Here is a 21,026-nt window from a genome sequence, read left to right on the forward strand (position 1 = left end):
AGGGTGTTGAAGTTTGTCACCTCAGGAATTAATTTGTTCATCAGTCCAAGCTAGCCACACATCTAATGCAGGGCCCTTCATCACATCCTACAGTATCCATTGGAAAGGGATATATAGCATGGGATTACTTCATAAAGACATATTAACGATGCCTGACCACAGATCACAGGCATTAATACACAGCTATAAGCAAAATTCTGGACACCTTGTACACCTGGATAATTTGTATATTATATTATACCCAATATACTTTTCTTTGGAGAATGTGAATTTATTTAGTTTACAGTAAGTTGTGTCCAAATTTTCCAAACCATTTGTGTAAGAGAGATGCTTAAGAGGATAAGTTAAAGAGTATTGTACAAAACATTAACGTTTACGTATTTTTACGACTAACCAGGCACGTGTGATTTGTGCCTATGAGCATACGGTTTAGTTAGTATGATTTTGTGTATGCAATGGTATGACTGAGGTATTTGAGTCTTCTAGCCATTGGAAAATAAAGTCCTACGGTGATGGTCCTGCTCTGAGACTGTAAAGCAATCTGAGCTTGTGGCTGGTCTCTATGGCCTGAGTGCACTTGGCTTAGTCTGGACCTTGTGTTCATTTGGCTGCTATCTCTGAAACAGGAGAGATATAGCTCCCACTGAGCTGTCAGAGTGATAAGCCAAAAGAAAACAACTGCCCAAAACCACTGCTAAAAGTTGACATTAAAATAGAAATAATGTCTTGCCAAATTCTAATCTTAACTAAAAAGCGTATTTTCTTGTTTTGCCTTGAGTGAATGGTACAGTGGTAGACAAAGTTCTCAGAAAATGAATTACTAAAATAAATGTGTTGCTATATTTTCACATCATGCAAATGGGATGTTCTATTTTTGTCATTTCGAGGAGCAAAGTTTGACGCATAGTTGCATCTGCTCCAAAAACTTAAATAATATAAAATTAAATTAAAATATATAATGGTGAACAAAGCTGTAGATAACTATTTATGATTTATTTATAAACTGGACCTGGTCAGATTTCTGTAAAACTTGTGATGCCCTAGTTATTAAAAATAAATAATGTATACAACCAAATCAACTGAATTTTAATATTTAAAATTTGAAAATTCATAATTAAAATGTCAAAGCATCTAGAAGCTTTAGCTTATTAAAGTAAATGATTTGTAATTTTACAACTTCTTGCTGTAAACATAACTTTTTGAATATTCTGGATAGATTTCATCTCAAACTTTGGTGATTAGCTCATAGCATCTACACAGATTATTGCTACATAAATCTAATAGTTAAAAATAATTTTAAAATAATTAAGGACGTCACACAGAAAGGACATCAGTTTGTTGCTGTTAGTGTGGACCCAAAATCTCCAGCAGGGTAAAGGTGTTGAACTAATGGCAGGCTGGTAGCTGTCAGAGTGCTGAATAGTGGTAGAAGAGCTGTGAGATAAGACTACCCCATGAGAGAGTGCTGGTGGAGGGGATGAGAAAATAATAAAGGGAGAGGGACAGTAAGAGAGGCAAAGACGAGGGTGTGAATGTGAATGTGTGTGTGTCTGAGTGAGAGAGAGAGAGACTATATCATGGGGCCCTTCTTGATGCCCCATGTCATGCTCTTTATGTGGCGTCCTTCTATCAGGGCACTGAGTGTTTTCTGACAGGCTGCTGATGGATAGTTCTGGAGTGAGGACATTATGGGCCATGTTTCCTGACTGCTCTCTGATCACGGGTTTACAGCGTGGTGTGCTGTATATTAAAAAACAAAATCTCCAACTGATGGACTTTGAGATGAACCTGACACAATGCTTTGTGGAGAGCAAAAACGTCAGGATATGGTATAAACAGTTTTAAGGGAACCTCTTTGCCTACCACTGTAATATAATTCAATTGCAAATACATTTAATAATGGCTCTATTGGTTAATAAATAACCACATAGTCGCGACTGAAATTTATCATACACACTTCTGACAATTCGCTTCAACTGCGTAAAAAAATTAATGACACCTATATAAATGGTACAAACAATTTCAACAGTCTTTGTATTTGTCAAAACTGGCGGCTAAGGTCTCTATTCTGATGGGGGCAAAACTTAATCCCTGCTCACATCTGGCATTAACATGTGTCCTGGGTGATCGTGAGTGGACTGCACAAAGGACCAGTGTGAACGCTGTAAAATGAGTATTATAGAAACACCTTAATATGATCACTCTTAATTCACCACTAGTTAAACAGCAACAAATTTTACTCATGTGGACAGCTTCATTGCTTTTTTTTGGTTGCATAGCAGACAACAAAATTGAACAAAATTGAGCATGAATTTGTGGGGAATGAACAAGCTGAATTTGAGTAGAACTCCATTTTGGCAGCCCCTTCATCACTCAGTATGCATGTTAATGCCCAAAAAAGTAAATACATTTTCCTTTGTCATACATTCAGTCTCACACAGCTTTAAAGCAGATACGCCCAATTTAACCAAACAGCACAATACAACCCTAATTTGTAATATTCACATGATTTTACTAGACAAATAAAGCCTATATTAACACAACATTCTTATGATGATAATTTTTAGCACCTGAGAAGCGCGTGCCTCAGAAACGTGGACAATTCTCGGTCCATACCAGCATGTATCTGTTGATATCTGGCCATCCACGTGACCTTTTCAACACACCAGCACCACTTTGTCGCACCCTTAAAACAACCACGGCCCCCCTTAAAGTGCCTTTCACCCTTCGGTCTACATAACCACGGCTCTCTCTGAAGTCTTGTAGATTATCCCCACTGTGGAGCCACAGGCCTGCAACCATGTAATCTAGCTTCCGGATCAGAATACCCTCTCTGGCATTCCCTGCATGGTTACAGTAGCACATGCTGTGACACTTTCACTGGAATAACTTCTTTACTGCCTTCTCCTCCTCTGCGATGTATATCCTTATAGCCATGTCATGAAGTATGTATGAATGTATAGCGCTATATGGCCCCATGTGAAGAAACAAGATCTGTTAAAATGACAAATCCACAAGCTACACTAATACTTATATATGTTCTAATAGAACATGCACAGAGTTAACAAAACAATGAATTTAAAGCTCTGACAATTTCTGAAAATAGAACAGGAAATTAAAGCAAAACCAGAGAAATGCCGCAGTGAAAGAAGGCACTGAAATATATTGTTTTTGCTTGCTCCAAAAGCCATGAGCAACTTTCCTGATTTACATTTCAGCTAAAATCATTAAAATTACCTCCCTATTTCTTCACTCACTGTCCATTTTCTCAGCTTTACTTTCTCATATAGATGTGTAACCTGTTGTTGGCTTGTGGAGGGGAAAAGGGGTGGAGCAGACAATTAGGAGGCCAGCCTAAGAAGAGTTGAACAATTTCTCTTTCTCACTGGAACTAATGCAGGAGAATTGTCTTGAAATATGGAGCCAGGCCAAGTTTGAGTTGCACATATAGCATCTGATGCACAAAGGACCAGAAGCTGCTGAATACAGGTGTTAAATCAAGATCTGCTGAGTGTTTCTTTAGAAATTGGCTGGTACAATGGGCTAGGTGCTAGCTGCTTTCTCTTATTAGTTATTTTATTAGGATTTTCTGGGTTTTATTTACCTGCTCTTTTTTTACCAGACCTTTTAAATGAGAAAACCTGTGTTTTGAGTCTTGTCTTTGTTTCTGATCAGAGCAAAGACAAACCTGAGGGTGGGGGAAGGTCACAGATGCAACATTTTGTATTTGGTCCAAAATTACCCTGTCCTACTAGTGTCAGAACCCTCACAGCCCAAAAAAGAACAGGTATTTTTTTGGGTGGTGGGTTCTCTCAGTGCTGCAGTGACACTGGCGACGTGGTGGTGGTGTGTTAGTGTGTGCTGCATTGGATTTGAGTGGATCAGACACAGCAGTGCTTCTAGAGTTTTTAAACACGGTGTCACAATTGAACTGAGAATAGTCCACCCAACTAAAATATCCAGGCCACAGTGTACTGCAGGCAAAGGTGTTTAATAGAGTAGCCAGGGAGTAGGCACAGTCGTATCAGCATAACACACTAACATCAGTGTCACTGCAGTGCTTAGAGTGTACCACAGTATAAATAAGAAGGTCATTTCAATGTATACGCTGTTCAGTGTACTATTAAGTAATGATAATTTTACAAAATGAATTTTTTTTTCTGTAGAGCTAAAAGACCAACCCTTACAAAAGAGTGGACCAATTTAGTCCCAAGTAGTATAGAAATACTATACCTACTGCGTAAATATACTAATTAACTTTATGCATCATTTTTCTTTGTAAGGGAATCCTGCATTTCACAAGAGGTCTTACACATGTGAGAATTAAAATTAAAAGAATTAAAAAGTAAAAAACATGTCCAAAGATATTATCCTTTGATCTCAGACACCCCAAATAATGACTATTTGTTTCAAGGAATGAGAGTTAGAAATAGAGGGTCATGTCAAAGATATACTGACGTAGCATACACTAAACCAGGAGTGTTACTAGAGGGATAGTGTCCTGCAGAGTTTAGCAATTCCCCTACTTAAACAAACCTACATAACATTTCACCTGAGTTGAATCTATTGTATTTGAGCAGGAAAATAACAAAATTGTGCAAAGAGGATGTAGATTGCTATTGGTTAACTAATGTTAACAGCCAATAAATTAATAGTTTAATCAGTGTTATTGATCAAACTGTTTATTTCACTGTATTAAACTTTGTCTAAAGTACTATTTAGTTTTTGGAATTCTTGTTAATCTGTATCAGTGTGAAAAAAAACATAGAGAACACATTTAAAGGCTAAGCACCACTTAATGGACCTCCATGAATATTTCACATTATTTTAGTTACTGACATATATAAGTATGAATTAAAATGAAAATAGCAGCTTAATTTACTTTAAAACTGACAATTTTATTAAAATGACGGAAAAACCTGAGCTCGCTACGGAAATTCTTGAACGCAACTGTGACGTCACTGGTGGACAACAGCTGAACAACGCCGCGGTAAAACACCGTTATGACTGACTGTTAGGACAGTATCTAGCTAAATAACCAACATTATTCATGACAATAGCCTAGCAATAAGCTAAACTCAAATTTAGAGGTACCGTTATTCTTGTAAATGTGATCGAAGTCGAACTCGAATTCATCCGACACTATAAACCTCCGTAATGCAGCTACGTAGCCGAGTATAATCTGAGCCACCGAGTTTAGCGAGTCAAGCTAACGTTAACTAACACCAACTAAAACAGGCGAAGTGAGTGTCCTTACCCTGTTTACCTCCATGTTACAGAGGCTCTTGAACACCTTTCGTTGGTGTCCTTACATGCCCATATTGTTGGAAAAGCGCCAGTGAAATGAGCTACAGATAACGGAGTGAGCGGATGGGCCTTTCCAAAGTGCCTGTTTAAAGTTGACAAATTTAGTCAATTTTCTGGATATTTTGGAATCTTTGGTCCATTTGTGCACAGATGTCTCACTGTACATTGAATGATTGCAGCCAAAAGCAACACACCTTTTCGTCATTTTGCATTAAATTAAGTGCAGCTTCTAGAGTTGTTGTCCACCATCTACGTCACAGGCAAGACGCCTATTAGAGTTTCCGAACACCATTGGGGGGGCCAACAATCTTTTAAACCTTATTCCTTGAATTAGTAAGAAATAACATGTTTTCTGACTATCAATAAACACAAGTTAGGAACTCAAATTCCACTGTAGTTATTTGTTTGACACTTTCATATCGCTGGTGCTTAACTTTTAAACAAACTTTCATCTTGGATTGAAATAAAAGTTTCATGGCTTTAAACAAGGCAATATAAAATATCTTTAATAATATTTGATCAGTGATTTCCCTGCTTTTGAACAAATCAAGTCTTGACTGAGGACGCTAAATATTTGCGTCGCTCCTTTGCAGTAATATAGTCCATGAGACAGACTACATACTCACTTTACAAGGCAGTATTAAATCATATCTGACTGATTGCTCCATTAACTCTGCTTCATTCCCTGGGAGGAACCTGAAACATGGTAACTGAGAGATCCTGCTGAATGGCTCACCGCTGGCAAATACTAACCTTCTGACCTTACACCTACTCTAGCTGGTGACATTGTCATCACAATGGGGTTTCTCTAACTAACACCACTGACACATTGCCCACCTTCAAACGACTGGTGCCTCGTTCCACAGGGTGAAAACATGCAGTGAGCATGTTGCCATCTGGCCTCATAATCATCTCTGTTTAGGGTCAGGTTGGATGTATTGGATTTTTCCAGGTTTTAATAGCCTGTTTTGGATTACATGTGTGTCAGGGTGAGACTGTCTCTCGGGTCACACTTTGAGGCCCAGGCTCCCTAAGTAGTGGAGTTTCTATAGAACTCATGGTATACAACTAAGCCGAAAGTCACAGTGCATCTTTGACCCACTTAGGCCCACGTCAATCAATAAAAATATGATCTACTGCTACTTTAAACATGTCAATGTCATTAAGTGATTAATTGCAATTATAAGAACACTTGATTATCCAGTGTGGATAATTAGACACATTCATAGAGGTCACCTGGAGATTAGCAAGGTTAATAGCTAAACAGCTAGACCCTAAACTGGATATGCAGTTACAGACTATGTGTAAATAAATTAATGAATAAAGAGTGACACCACAATAAACAACACAGAAAGTGTGTGGGAGCATATGAAGAAAATGACGGTGAAAATATGATTGCTGTTGGAACAAAATATTATGTCTCTATGTTACAAGTTAATTAAAATAAGAAAATGCGTTATTTTTAATTTTAAAGATTTTATATTTTTACTGATACATTTGTCATGAAATTTTGACGGTGTCTAAACTATAGCTAAAAAAAGCAAAATGTAAGTTTTATTCCAGTGGTGTATGACATGACTGCATATTAGGGCTGTAAATGTTCGGACTGGTATCACTGTTTTTAGATGGCAATAAGAGAGAAAAGACACAGCGAAAGAAAGAAGCAGAGTCAGATGGTTTAAATCAGTGTGTGCTCTATGAAGGACCAGAATGGCACAGTGAAGCCCAATAGTTGTGGGAAAATATCAACCGCCATCCATCTCTGGCAGAGAAGATGAAAGATCAACTAACAGGGACATGGTTTTAGGGGGTGGGGGGGGTGGACTCTATACGTAACTTTATCTCAGTTGCTCAGTGTCCCCGCACATTAAATTTCATTGGTTGAATAGTGATTTCACATCATGGTTTTTATGGCGTCAGGGTCTTGTAGAGCAGACCAGCAAGTTTTCTTTTTTTTTTTTTTTTTGGGGACTGGCTTGAACTAAACATGGTCAAGTAAAATATATCCCCCAGGAGACAAATTAGACTCAGCCAACTGCACGCAAATAAATAGCATGTAACTAACCTTTATCAAAAGAAAATAAATAGATGAGCTATTTGGTGCTCTGTGATTTTCTCATTTCAGTTTTCTCTGTTATATTTGTACAGAAGTCCTACAATGTTGTTGGGATTTTATTCACTTACAATTTCTTAAGAATTATTATATTAGAGTATTATCTTGGATTATCTATGTTTTACATTATTCATCTTTTGTTGACACTAGAGAATAACACCATTATTTCCTATATATATAAGTCAAATACACTCTTATGCAAGTGAATAATATATATATCACATTTTATGTTTGATTTTGTTTGGTCTATTACAACAAAATGTAATCAATATTTACATATTTGCTGACTTTCTTTTTGAAAGGATGTAATGTGTTATTGCACTACAGATGTCACAAAATATGATAGAAACAGCATGTTTTAGTTGGGATAAGTGTACCGCAGTGCAGGTTGAACGATCGTATAGGGCGGAGTTGGAATTTTGGAGGAGGGGCCTACTAATCGGCACAATGTGAAGGAGTGAGTGTGATGCTGGAATGAGCAGAGTCATCGTCGGCGAGTAACCCGACCCCTGGCCGAATTGTGATGGTCTACAGCAGCTGCTGCTGCTGCTCTCACACTGCTACTCTTCCCGTAACGGATGCTCCAAATCCTGCACCAATCACTAAATCCATTTTAATAAACTCTGACTTCACTCCACTATTTACTAGCGAGTTGCATCTTATTTGGGAGTTGACAGAGAAGCAAAAATGATCACAAACTACAGCAAAGATCATTATATCAATAAAATGTACTGAATTCACTTGATTAAAATGTACAGCTGAATCAATATCAATATTCAGAACTTCTAATCTACATAATCATCTATTGTCTATAGCGATTTATGTCAATAATCTTTAACTTTTTTATTTTTTAATTCTTTTATATCCCCATGTGATTTTATATCCTTCATGTGATATCATGAACTGTCCCTTTAAAACCACGCTACCAAGCTGTAGTCACATGATTCTGCCACATTGAAGCAACCTAAATATTAAAGCCGACCAAGTGACTGGAGCAGCTCGTACCAAAGAAGAACACAGCGGCTATGGTTTGGACGTACTGTTTTTTGACTATAATTAAAACAAAAAACAGTTTCAGCGACCAAGGCACAATCACACACCAAATATAAACTGCTCAGAAATTAAGATAGGAGCAAGCTCCCAGTAACAATGGAAAAAATGTCCCAGATTTAATACTGGAGCATATTTACAGTATAAGCCTTGTCAACTGTGAGGGTCATAAATACGTAAACAAAATAATCATTCATTAATCGTAATCGTAGTAAAATGACAAGATTTTTACATCTCTGACTAATATGAAGCTATTAAATTGTGAGTTTAAAGCTTTATAATAATTTGTAGGGAACAGTAAAACATTAAATAATTTCAGCTGTGTTCAGAATGAGAAACCATTAAAACACTAAGAAAGCAGCTATAATACATTTTATTGAATTAGGCCTACTACACTTAGTGTATGAAGGGTGTCAAAGGTGGCACTACAGCTTGTGTTCAATTAGCTCCTGGGTCATGGGGTTGTGGGTTCATATCCCACCTTGGGTCACTGTCTCTGAGGAGTTTGGTGTGTTCTCCCTGTGTTTGTAAGGGGTTTTCTCTAGGTGACCAAGTTTACTTTCCACAATACAAAAACACACGTCTGTGGGTGGGTTCACTATGAAAGTGTCCATTGGTTTCCAGAGTTTGTGACTGACTGCATGAGTGTATGATGCCCTGTGAAAGACTTGCGCACTGCCTAGGGTGTGTTTCTACTTTGTACCTAATGATTCCAAGTTCCGGGCACACTGTAACCATGATCAGGATAAAGCGGTTATGGGAAATGAATGATTGAACAAATTATGTGTATGGAAACCCTAAATTTGTGTGGAGCCAGCCCTCACTGAGTTTTTAAAAAATGCACACAAGTGGGTGGAGTGCAAATGTATGTGTGTGCAGGCATAGCAGTTACAGTAATGAAGGAGATGGAGGTGGGCATGTCTATAAAAGACATTACACTTATTAGTCTAATACTAAACAAGGACAGCTGTGGCTAGACCCAGGGAACCTTGCTGATAGAGTCTGGTGCAGCGTAGGCCCCACTTCCTGTTCCTAATCCTCTAATGCCAGATGCAGACTGCCTTGCACATCACATCACCACTGCTGACAGCAAGGAGAAACCTGTCTACAGCAGGAGCTAGGGCCCTTTGGTCCACGAAACACTGCACACTTGAAATAGAGCAGCTCTGTCCTCCTTCTCCTCTACATTCCCAAAGCACCACCCATTTTTGACATAACAGTAGGAAAAACCTCAAAATATCCTCATGGAACTTTGTTGTACAGTTACTTTTGGGGGGAAAAAAAAACACTCGTAATATACAACATCAATCAAACCTGTGTCTGAATATACTCAAACAATGCAATTTAGGGTTTATATGCACTTAATATATTGAAAATCAAACCCTGGAGTATATAACTTCAAATGGCAAAAACCAGTAATCCAGAACAATGTCTACACAGTCTTCCTCAAAACTTTTAAATAAAAACCACCATTGAAAATCCATTTTGGTGCCCAGTCTTTGTATTTCAGTCTATACTGCACACTGATAAAAGTACCACAAATCTTTCAAAAGATATATATTTAAAAAAGTAACAGTGTTTTAAGACAATTAGTGTCTGATATGTTTGCAAATGACTGCAAAGTTTGCACAGTAGTGTCCCTTTTTAGGCTGAATTCTAGTAAATGGAATGTTTTTTTTGTTTGAACATCTTCCCCTCCAGCACCTTTTTGGAACTGCAAACAAAGTGCTTCAACAAAAACAGGCCTTCATTCTGTGTTTCATAATCAACATTACTGAAGGCTGAATGATGAGAGAAAATAATGTCATAAATTGATTAATATAAACCTGTCTCATGTTGTATCATAATATACTACTGTAGTCTCTCAATGTATTATTTTAACATTATAACAATTCGTTTCTGTAATAAACTTCTGTAATAAACAATAATATAAAATAATTACTTAATTTTCTGTAACTGCTTATCCAGTTTAGGGCCGCGGCAATAAAAATAATTTAAATGAATATATTTATTTGACTGAGGTCAACACATTACATATAATTTTCAGTGTTATTCAGTGCACCTTGGTGCAGCTCAAAACTCATGCACATACGCTTATCTACACAGATAGGAAAAAGTATATATCTCACTAAGAAGAAAGTATATATAAAAACTAAAACATTCAAAACCACAATGAGGGCACAAAAAGATATAACATGAAATTACAGGTCATCTATAGCTACGAAGAACTCAAGTTTTCACTAAGTCAGGCCATTTTTCAAAAACGTATGTTTTGCAATACACAACAACGGAATACACTGGCCTTTTACCCTATAAATAACTAACTAGCATTCCAATACTCAAACAAGCAAAGGTTTTGCCAGACTGTGCTAGATTGTGTTTCAATCTGTTCAGGGGGGCCAAATATTCAAACAGGAAACCACATTTACAGCACATTATAAAGGCATACTTTATGAATCCAGTAAACTCCTCCTCTCACAACAACTACGGAAGCTATAGAATGATGCTTCTAAACCTTACAATAGAATTTAATGTAGCGTTATATGCTGGTACAAGAAGTAAGCAGAGTCTATGCATACAAAGCTTTGTTAGGCATTGCCCTTGCTGCTTTAAAATTGTGCATATAAACAGTACTTTAAAAAAAGTTATTGTCTTGTCACATTAAAGTTTATTAAACTTTTAATGGTTTATATATTATGCTGAGCTTTCTTACATGTCTTTTGTATTACACAGGTTGGTTTGCATGTCATTTAAAGGCAATGTGTATGATTGTGGGAAACTGCAGTTCTCTCTGGTTTGTTTACATTAAGAAGCTCAGCATCCTTTACGATGGAACAGTATGTTGAGCAGAAAAACGTCATGTGCCTGTACAATGTTGAAGTTTAATTTGTCTCTAAGTTTATACTCACTGCTTGAATTACCAAACTCATTTGTAACTCAAGTTGTTTAGTTTGGTTTGGTTTCGGTCTGTGTTTACTTTCATGCTGTTAGCAGTCTCCTGAGTTTAGAACAGGTTTATACCCAAGCAATTTGAAACAACAAAGTCAAAGTCAATATTATTTACCCATTGAGTAGGAATGAAGAATTATCCTCATCTCTTTTTAAGATTTTCAAAATTTGGAGGTCTCTGCAGTTTTTCTGCTTTGAGCAGAGAAAAAGGAAGCCTAGCATGTTTGACCAAACAAATTTGCAGTTTTGTAAACTCATTAGACAAGTTTCCAGCACAAAAACAGACTAGTGAATTAGCAAATGGTGAGAATATATCTTCTGAATTTTATTACAGTTGTATCACCTTCAAAGACTGATTTGCTGTAGGCAGGTTGAATTTTTATTTATATATTTCACAAAAAGAGGAGAAAAAAAACATCAAAATTGGCTGGTTTTGCAACTCGATTTCAAGAATGCAATATAATGAACAGAGAAGTAAACTATACCATATTTTAGAAATGTTTGTATACTCTTGAAAAACTGACAAAAAATGTTTTCCATGTCCATTTTTTAAATGACACTTAAAAATAAAAAAACTACAAAACAGAAAAACATTAAGTTCTTTTAAAATGCAAGTTGTTATGTTGCAGCAGATTTACATCATCATATCCACTGAACCCAAAAAGGTGCACATCTCTCTAAGTTTAAACTGGCATGTCACAAGGAGTAACTTCTGAGAAGTTTGCCCCCTCCAGTTTTTAGATTAGCCGCTCTACTCAAATACATTCAGTATGAGTCATGACCTTAGTAAGAAAAAGTTTTGGAACACAGTGTCTACCAAAGAGTCTTCCCAGAATCCCATTTAAGCAAGACAAAAGAAGAAAGGCCCTATTGATACAGTTTCACTCATTTCCCAGGAGCAAACTAGAGGGGCCTTAAAATTTAATTCTCACAATACAGCTGTAGGGAACAGAATACATCTGCCATGTTTTAATATGAATTTCTCTTTAAAAAAATAAACTGAATGTTATTATGTGTGAAAGATGTAAAATGTTGTTTGGATTCTTTTCACTCTAATTGCACAGAAAACAATACACCAGATATCAGATGCACTGATTACATAAAGAGATGATTATAATCAACAATAAAGGGCCCTCTGTTTTCTCACCTTGCAGTGCTTTGAAACAACAAAGAGAATATTGCAATAACTAGTTGGTAATTAGCCATATATATTCCTATACTGCATGGTGTTAACATATAGCACAAGCATACGTTGTATCTTTATATAACTGAAGGCTTTATGTATAAAATGATGCCTTCATTGTGAATATATGCCTTTATAATCAAATTGTAAAAAAATAATAATAAATAAATGGAAAAAAAAAGTTTTTTTTTTAAATGATATCCTGATTATTTTATAATTTTATATAGAAGACCAAGAAAAGCATAATTCCACATGTTACTATACCACTTCAGTTAAGAGAATCTGTAGATACATCTCTAATTCCTATTGTATCATGTTGTGAATCAGTGATGTCTCCAAAGTTGAGAACCAATAGCTCATTTGTTTATAGGACATTTTTTTTACTTGAGGGGGCGTGTGTCTGATCTAAGTCCAACTGAACTGAAAGACTAAAACTTTGCCTCAACCACAGCAGGCAGCTAGAGTACTTTCCTCATAAATCCTGTGAATTTGAGCGTAAACCACTCTGAACTGGGCAGACAGCAGGTATGCGCGAGAGAAAGATCTCCCTGCTAGAGGTATGGCGCCGGAACCGGGCAGCACGCCTGAAGAAATCCAAAGATCTGAAACTATGGCCACATCAACTGTAAGTCTAACCTTTCTGGAATATCTGGAGTATATCTATTGATTAATTAACCAGACATTTTCTACGAAGCATTCAATAATAGTAAAAATAAATAAATATATATAAAAGTAAATATATATAAATACATTTATGAAAATAGTTATTTTATAAATAATTAACTATATAAAGTAATTTTTAGCACTTTTGTGTTAGTGATGAATTAATTTACTGAATTAAGATGTTGATTGTGTTCATTTTCTCTATGAAGATGTTGATCAAGAAAATATACTCCTCATATTTTAGAGTGGTTCTGTCAAAATGTTTGGGATTTTCTTAAAAGAACTGTTAAAGCTTGCCACGAATGTGGAAGAGTTATTAGTAAAAACACTGATATATTTATCACTGTCATAAATATATCACACTTTAATTTGCACATTTTCCAAACAAATAATACTAAAGTGGACATGTTTTCAAATTACAATGTTAATTGCTACATTTCTAATGCAATATTGTTACTGTTAGGGCCCCACAAGGTTTTTTGTTTTTTTTGTACCTATAGGTTTGCTTGTGTACATGCGTAATAATGATAAATCCTAGTTAAACGTTAAACCCATGTTGCCTAGCGTCATTATCAACCACAGCACAATGTAGCATACTAAAGGAAAAATATTGATTATTTGCATTCTTATGTATTACGACAGAATGGGTGCAGTTTATGTTGTGTAAGTTAGCCAAGTATGAAATCATGACTTTGTTAAATGCACAAGTTTCAGGTAGATAGAGTATCATTGCTCACATCATTAATGTAGCATTTAAAGCATAAAAGATATTAAATGTAGAGTGAATTTAAAACTGCACTCTAAACGTATTAGTTACAACACACTCAGACATCCACAAGTGTACACAGGAAAATAGCAATATGTATATTAAACATTACACTTCAAACACTAAAATTCATTCATTATAGTCTGGGGCCTATCCGGAATCACTGGGCGCAAGGCAGAAGTACACCCTGGACGGGGTGCCAGTCCTTCACAGGGCAACACACAAACACACACACACACACACACACACACACACACACACACACACACACACACACACCTACAGACACTTCTGAGTCACCAATCCACCTACCAACGTGTGTTATTGGACTTTGGGAGGAAACCCACGCAGATACAGGGAGAACACACCACACTCCTCACAGACAGTCCCCCGGAGCGGGACTCGAACCCACAACCTCTGGAGCTGTGTGACTGCGACACTACCTGCTGCACCGTGCCGCCCCCTACACTTTAAAATATTAAATTAAATTATAATATGTTACATGTATATGCTATGCACCTAAAATTGTGGATGATTACCTATGTACAATGATGCAACAGTTGATTTAGTGGTTAAGGTGGTATTGCTTAGTATTACACATGGAAATATTTCATAAAACAAAAGATGCCTGTAGCATTGTTATATTATTGTCTGATTGTACTTATCAATTAATCTTAAACATTTCTCAAAATGTAAAAGACAGTTGGATTCAAAAACTTTCAAATAATGAAAAATGATAACTTTTGTTTCTAAATAAATCAATTTATAACTGCCTTAATATTTAATCACATTAATCCAGGACATCGTAAAGGATGCAGCAGCTTTACAAGATGAATTGATAAAGACAATGAATTGAGTTACTTTGTTAAAGGGGCAACGACATAAGTTTTATATCTCCCTCAAGCCAGGGACATTGCCTAAAACTAAGCCCTGTTAAATACTTTCAAACAAACTTGTTTTAAATTATCTTTAACCTCATGAAAATTTAAAACATATCCTGAATCACATATAATTATATGTTGTCAATAAATATGACTTTTTACTTGTGCTAAATAGTCTATTCTATTGTTTAAAAAAAAAGATCACAAATGTTGCCTTTTGATCAATGATTTAACTTTATAAATTTTAATTTATGAATAATCTTCTCACTTCTTAGCATAAACACTGAAAGCCTTACTTATCTCCAATACACCATTCTCCTTTTGCGTGTCCCCGTTAGTGTCAGTCTCCTCCTGTTCATTCATTATCTGTAACTGCTTATCCAGTTCAGGGTCGCGGTGGGTCCAGAGACTACCTGGAATCATTGGGAGCAAGGCGGGAATACACAGGGCAACACAGACACTTTTTTGAGTCACCAATCCACCTACCAACGTGTATTTTTGGACTGTGGGATGAAACCCACGCGGACAACACACCAACTCCTCACAGTCACCCAGAGCGGGAATTGAACCCACAACCTCCAGGCCCCTGTGACGCTACCTGCTGCGCCACCGTGCCGCCCTCCTCCTATTCAAATAACACAAAATATCATCTCAAATACATTACTTTCCATTCCAGAGCAGTAAAACTCTGAAATAGGTCTTACCCCGAAACTAATAGAGGTTTGCTCTGTTGTTTCTCATATCTTTCTCGTTCTCTTGAATAACAACAGACGTCTGTAAACTCAAAATGGTATGTTTAAGGTGAAGTTCCCGCGCTTTGAGGCACAGAGCCAATCAAATCTCTGTTACAACCGCCAGAAGAAAAGTCCTGCTTGTGTGCAGCCAGCAAAAAAATCTGAAAAATCGCTTCTGTCAATATTTAAGGCAAATACTACGTTACTGGGCCTTTAAAGTTAACTCATTCAGATGAACAGTTTTTTTTTGGCTCTTCAGTGGCGAGAATGTGAAACTAAGCAGCAGTCTGTTAACACTTAAATATTAAGTATGTATTTTTATTTATTTATTTTTTGTTGTAATTAATTAAATGAATAAAATAAATTAAAATGTTACTTGTTTATTTTAATAATTAAAATTTGAAATAAAAGCTTAAATAATTTTATCTGAGTTATGTAATCATTACATAAATTTGCATTTTAAATATTTTAAAAATTGTATTATGTAATCTTTTTTTGTTTCGCGGGTTTTCAATAAATATTAATGTAATGTAATTAATGTATTTGATTAATAAATAATTATTATAAAGTCGCTTGAAGCGCTACTTGCCGACGTGAGATTGTTAACAACACAAAAAGTGTACTTAATATAGTACAACTACTAAAATAATGTATAAATATTAAAATTAATATAGCGTCCCTACATCGCGATTTTCACTTTTCGCGGGTGGTCCTGGAACGTTACACCCGCGATAAGTGAGCGTTTCATGAGCGTTGCAGCCTTGCACTATGAAATAATTAAATCTGTCAACATCATCTTCATCCGTCAGTGGGCGGGCCTAAGTGTGATTCAGTCAGATTGCTCAGTAAATTGACGGATTATGGGTGATGTTGACAGATTACAGTAATGTAATATATTAATACGTATTTTTACTTTTTGTACTAGTGTAAAATAAGGAGATTGGCACGTCATATTTTGCAATCTTTAATTAAGCATAGAACCCTTTTATTGTTATTAAAGCATCATTTTAGGATTTCTTCATAATGTTGTACTCACTACAAATCTAATATGTAGCACATTCATTGGTTCACCATCTCCATGTTCTTCTATTTGTCTGCTCTTTCCTTCTTTCATTCCTTCAATTATCTTTTCTCTATCCTCCTGCAGGACACAGCTGAGAGACCCCGAGGTGGTGGCATCCCTCGCCCAACAGAATGCCAAGATGGCCAGCCTGCTCCCCACAGGCCCAGAGGTATTCCACCGCTTCACGCCGGAGTCGCTGGTGGAAATCGAGCGGCGTATGGCAGAGGAAGCAGCTGAGAATGAACGCAGGAAAGCCTTGAACATTGAGACCCCAGAAGAGAACTTGCCTAAACCCTCTAATGACCTGGAGGCTGGCAAGGTCCTGCCTTTCATCTATGGAGACCCACCACCACAGCTCCTCAACACACCTCTGGAGGACCTGGATCCCTACTACAAAGCACAGAAAGTCAGTCATTTGTCCCATATACACACTACTTTCTATCTTGCTTGTTTAGGAGAATTCAGTGATCCAGAAATCAGCTTTGCCTCATTTTTCCCAATTTTCCCCTTAGTCCAAATAAAGTCAACCAACCAGAACACTGAAGTTTTCTTCTGTTATATTTTATAAAGCTAATATAGATGGACAGCATAGTTTTCAATATAAGTTTACAACAGCAAGCTCTCCTAAATGTTGTTCAGTATCAATAAGAAGCCCTGCCCACACGCCAATAGATGAATATGCTACATACATGCTACAAGCGTGGCAATGCTTCTCCTCACTGAAATGACAAGGTAATTTTCTGTAATGTTCAAGACAAGTAGGCATAATGCATATGTATGGTAGCTTTTAATAAATGCTAGCCAATAGGAGAACACAGAAATACAACAAAAAGAACCTAAGTAAAAACAGTGACTGCTAGAATAAAAGTGAAACTAAGCAAACAAAATATTTGGGATATTTAACTTTCGGGTGAAATTTAAGGAAAATGTAAAAAGTTCACACTACAGTGATATTATATCATGAAAGTAGGGCAAAGGTGATTTCATCGTCCCAAACACTTTATTGAATCAAAAGCAAGCAACAGTGGTCGATATAAACCCATCAAAAAAATGTCAATTTCTCAATAACTTATTAAGTGCCCTTGACCATGATGGTGCATGCTGTTCACAAGTCAACTTATTGTCTGCTGATGCATGGCATCACACTCTTATTGAAGTAACAGAGTTGCGAGCCTCTACTCAGCTGATCCCATAGGTTTTCAATGGGATTCAGGTCTGGACAAAGTGCAGGCCACACCACTGAGGTAACCCAGTCTCCAGCAGCAGTTCCCTAATGATGCAACCTTGATCATCTAGAGCATTGTTGTCCATGAAGATGAAATTAGGCCTCTGTTGTTCATGCAGAGGCACTATGACTGAATGAATGATGTTATTCAAGTAATATGGGCTTGTTGCTGTACCATTCACAGAGTGCAGAGCAGTTCTGTATTGACTAGACCACCAACACCAAAGGCTCATCTGTTGACAACAGTGGCTGATGCATAGTGACTTGGGTGCCTCTCACCTCCCTTAAATGTGCCTGGAGTTGTGTGGCATTCATAATCCGGTTACGCAGAGCTTTGTTCACAATGAAGTAGTCATCAGTGTTGGATATGGCCACAGCACATCCACTTTCTGTGACTCTTCTAGTCTCTCTGTATCTCTGTGGCAACCTGCTGATGACACTCAGTGCCACTCTAAGCTCAGTGGCTACTTCTGTCTGAGAACATCCTGTTTGAAGCCTCACAATGGCGAGGTAGTGTTGAACAATTGTTAGGTGTCATTTTGGTCTCATGATGCCAGATTGTGAACATCATGATGAGGAGGACTCTTTCAATACCAATTCTAATTGAACCAGCAAATGTATTGGTCAATACATGGATCAAACACATGTTGTGAATGTTGCCGTTAAGCTTCTTGTTAGAGAACTGCAAGTCGTGGAAAAAGTACTGAAGCATTGAACATTTGGACATGTGCATTCAAACGTTTAGAGAAGGTCACATTAAGTTCACCTGTAAAGTTTAGAGTGCATTATAGGTTCATCCTGAAATTTCACCCGAAAGCCAAACACACCTAAATTTTTAGGTGTAGCCAGTATTAGGTCGACAGTTTAGTGTCCAGTAACTTAAAAATTCTAATGTTTATTTTTTGAATATTTTGGCTTTGAAATATTTTCGTCTACCACAGAGTGCAATAGCAGTGAAGTATAAATATACTCATATTACTGGCCAAGTAGAGAATAACAACAGACTTTAGATTAGCTAAATTTTTATGCTTTTTTACTTTCAACAATGGAGCATCAGTTTTATCATGCGAAGATGCCTCTGCATAGGTTTATGTAAAAATAACGACAAGAGACTTATTTATATATATATATATACCCCTATGAAAAGTTGATACGTTTATGATTGGAGCATAAATCTACCAAATAAAAGTTACATAAAACATATAACAACATTGAATAAACCAGTAAATAAATCACTACAATGGTATATAGTATTTGGAACTATGTAAATTATAATAGGTTATATAGAGCATGCTGAAATTAAACGTTCTATTGTAGAAGCTCAACGAGACAAATGTAAATCTTCAAATTAAGATTACTATACACCCTGTTAGACCTATTAGGTCTGTTTGACTGTGTGCAAAAGAAGCAGATAACACCAGAGATTTCACGTTTGGTGGATGGATTGGCATGGAAAACACAAATGTTGAAACATTATTGTAAATCATCACAAACATAGTTAATTAAACATCACTAACCTGCTATACATAAGCCAATGCAAAGTCGCTGTGTTCATCATGAAGTTTTGGAATACGCACACTTCAAGTTCAACAGCTACCAAAAATATAGTTACTGCACTTAGAGAGAGATATTATTTCATAGGCTTTATTCATTTTACTTTCAGCTCACACTTGATTGATGTGTTTTGCAGACTTACATCGTGATCAGCAAAGGGAATATAATCACAAGGTTCAATGCTGAGCCTGCCTGTTATATTTTAAGTCCATTTAATATTATCCGCAGAGGAGCCATTAGAGTACTCATACATTCATATCCTTTGAAAAAATAAAATGGCAAACCTTGCTAACCTACTGTTACTCTGTACCATAAGATGTGCAGTAGAATGTGTCTTAAAGGTATCTCTTCAAAAGTTTATGCAGCTAAAAGCCATTTGTCTTTGGAAAGAGTTGTTTAGTGTTTGTGATCCCAAAAACCTAATCCAACTGTCGTACCCAAATTCCCTAATGCTCTTTGGCCTAAATAATGTTAAAACCTTCAATGTTTTGGATATAATTTAAATTAAAGCTGGTCAACAGGGTCGCTTATTTAAACATTATTGTTTTCTGTGAATAATGCTTTACATCTTTGCACAAAGCATAGTGGTGCCAGCTGTAGTAATATTGTAATTAGAACAGTACATGTTCAGCCAGTAAACAGAACATCTATCACAGCTCTGTCATCACTTAGAATCTTCTCCTTGACTGCGCAATACATTGTTCAGCTTGTTCATAATGGTGACGATCCTGGCCAACTGTGTGTTCATGACGTTCAGTAACCCCCCAGAGTGGAGCAAAACTGTTGAGTAAGTAATAATCTAATTAAACTCATTTAAATAAGTTAATTAATGAATAACAATGATATTATAACTGGAGAATCATATTCATCCCTAAATGTACTCAAAGTGTGATCACTCTTTAATCAATGTCATTTTCAGTCAAAATGTTAAGTGCAGCATTATGTTTTGTCAGGATCACGATGAAATATTTTTTATAATGTTTTATGTATCTATTTATCTCTGCAACGGTTTGTCTGCTAGTTTATAATGTTTATTTCAAATGTACTTTTATTTTCTTAATGATTTGTATTATGTTTGAACTCCTGATAATGTTATGACTGATTTATATTATATTTTGTCTTATGGTCTATAAACATTTGTGCCACAGGTATGTTTTCACTGGCATCTACACCTTTGAAGCTCTAATTAAAATCTTGTCCCGAGGGTTCTGTATGGGAAACTTCACATTCCTTCGAGATCCATGGAACTGGCTGGATTTCATGGTGATCAGCATGGCGTAAGTAAGATTTAATGTGCATCTAAATTTTAGCCCACAAAACCACAGGCATTTGACACACATAATTCCACCATGTGAATTTGCAAAAACAATGCCTCTTTTGATTAAAATTAGCATCAAAATATTTACTAAAAACTTTGATTATTAAAAACTATTTATTCATGTTTTAATATTTGCCAAAACATAAACATTTATGTTATTACCCTGCATTTAAAAATAGAGTCTAGATATAAATTATAAAACCTTTGTCAACTTGCAAAG

The 21,026-nt window shown here is 36.3% G+C and overlaps 2 protein-coding genes across 39 annotated transcripts in view; one reads left to right on the top strand and one right to left on the bottom strand.

Annotated features, from left to right (window-relative positions):
- myl4 (myosin, light chain 4, alkali; atrial, embryonic) overlaps nt 1–15,752 on the bottom strand; it is a 37,672-nt gene extending 21,920 nt beyond the window's left edge. For 19 of the 38 annotated variants that reach the window (XM_066675287.1, XM_066675286.1, XM_066675283.1 and 16 more), the window contains exons 1-2: nt 15,617–15,720; nt 15,209–15,537 (exon numbers count right to left, since the gene is read on the bottom strand). The gene's annotated coding sequence lies outside the window, so the exon portion shown is untranslated. Of the gene's footprint in view, nt 1–14,343; nt 14,500–15,208; nt 15,538–15,616 lie in introns of all 38 variants that reach the window. The other 19 variants (XM_066675295.1, XM_066675294.1, XM_066675296.1 and 16 more) reach the window with 5 other exon arrangements.
- Nucleotides 13,090–21,026, top strand: part of scn4ab (sodium channel, voltage-gated, type IV, alpha, b) — a 31,746-nt gene continuing 23,809 nt past the window's right edge. The window contains exons 1-5 of the mRNA XM_066675304.1: nt 13,090–13,227; nt 16,794–17,115; nt 19,625–19,742; nt 20,185–20,275; nt 20,637–20,765. Coding sequence (XP_066531401.1) covers nt 13,130–13,227; nt 16,794–17,115; nt 19,625–19,742; nt 20,185–20,275; nt 20,637–20,765 — 758 coding nt within the window. The 5' untranslated portion in view covers nt 13,090–13,129. The remainder of the gene's footprint in view (nt 13,228–16,793; nt 17,116–19,624; nt 19,743–20,184; nt 20,276–20,636; nt 20,766–21,026) is intronic.

This window comes from Hoplias malabaricus, chromosome 6, assembly GCF_029633855.1.
Source record: "Hoplias malabaricus isolate fHopMal1 chromosome 6, fHopMal1.hap1, whole genome shotgun sequence".
NCBI classification, from domain to species: domain Eukaryota; kingdom Metazoa; phylum Chordata; class Actinopteri; order Characiformes; family Erythrinidae; genus Hoplias; species Hoplias malabaricus.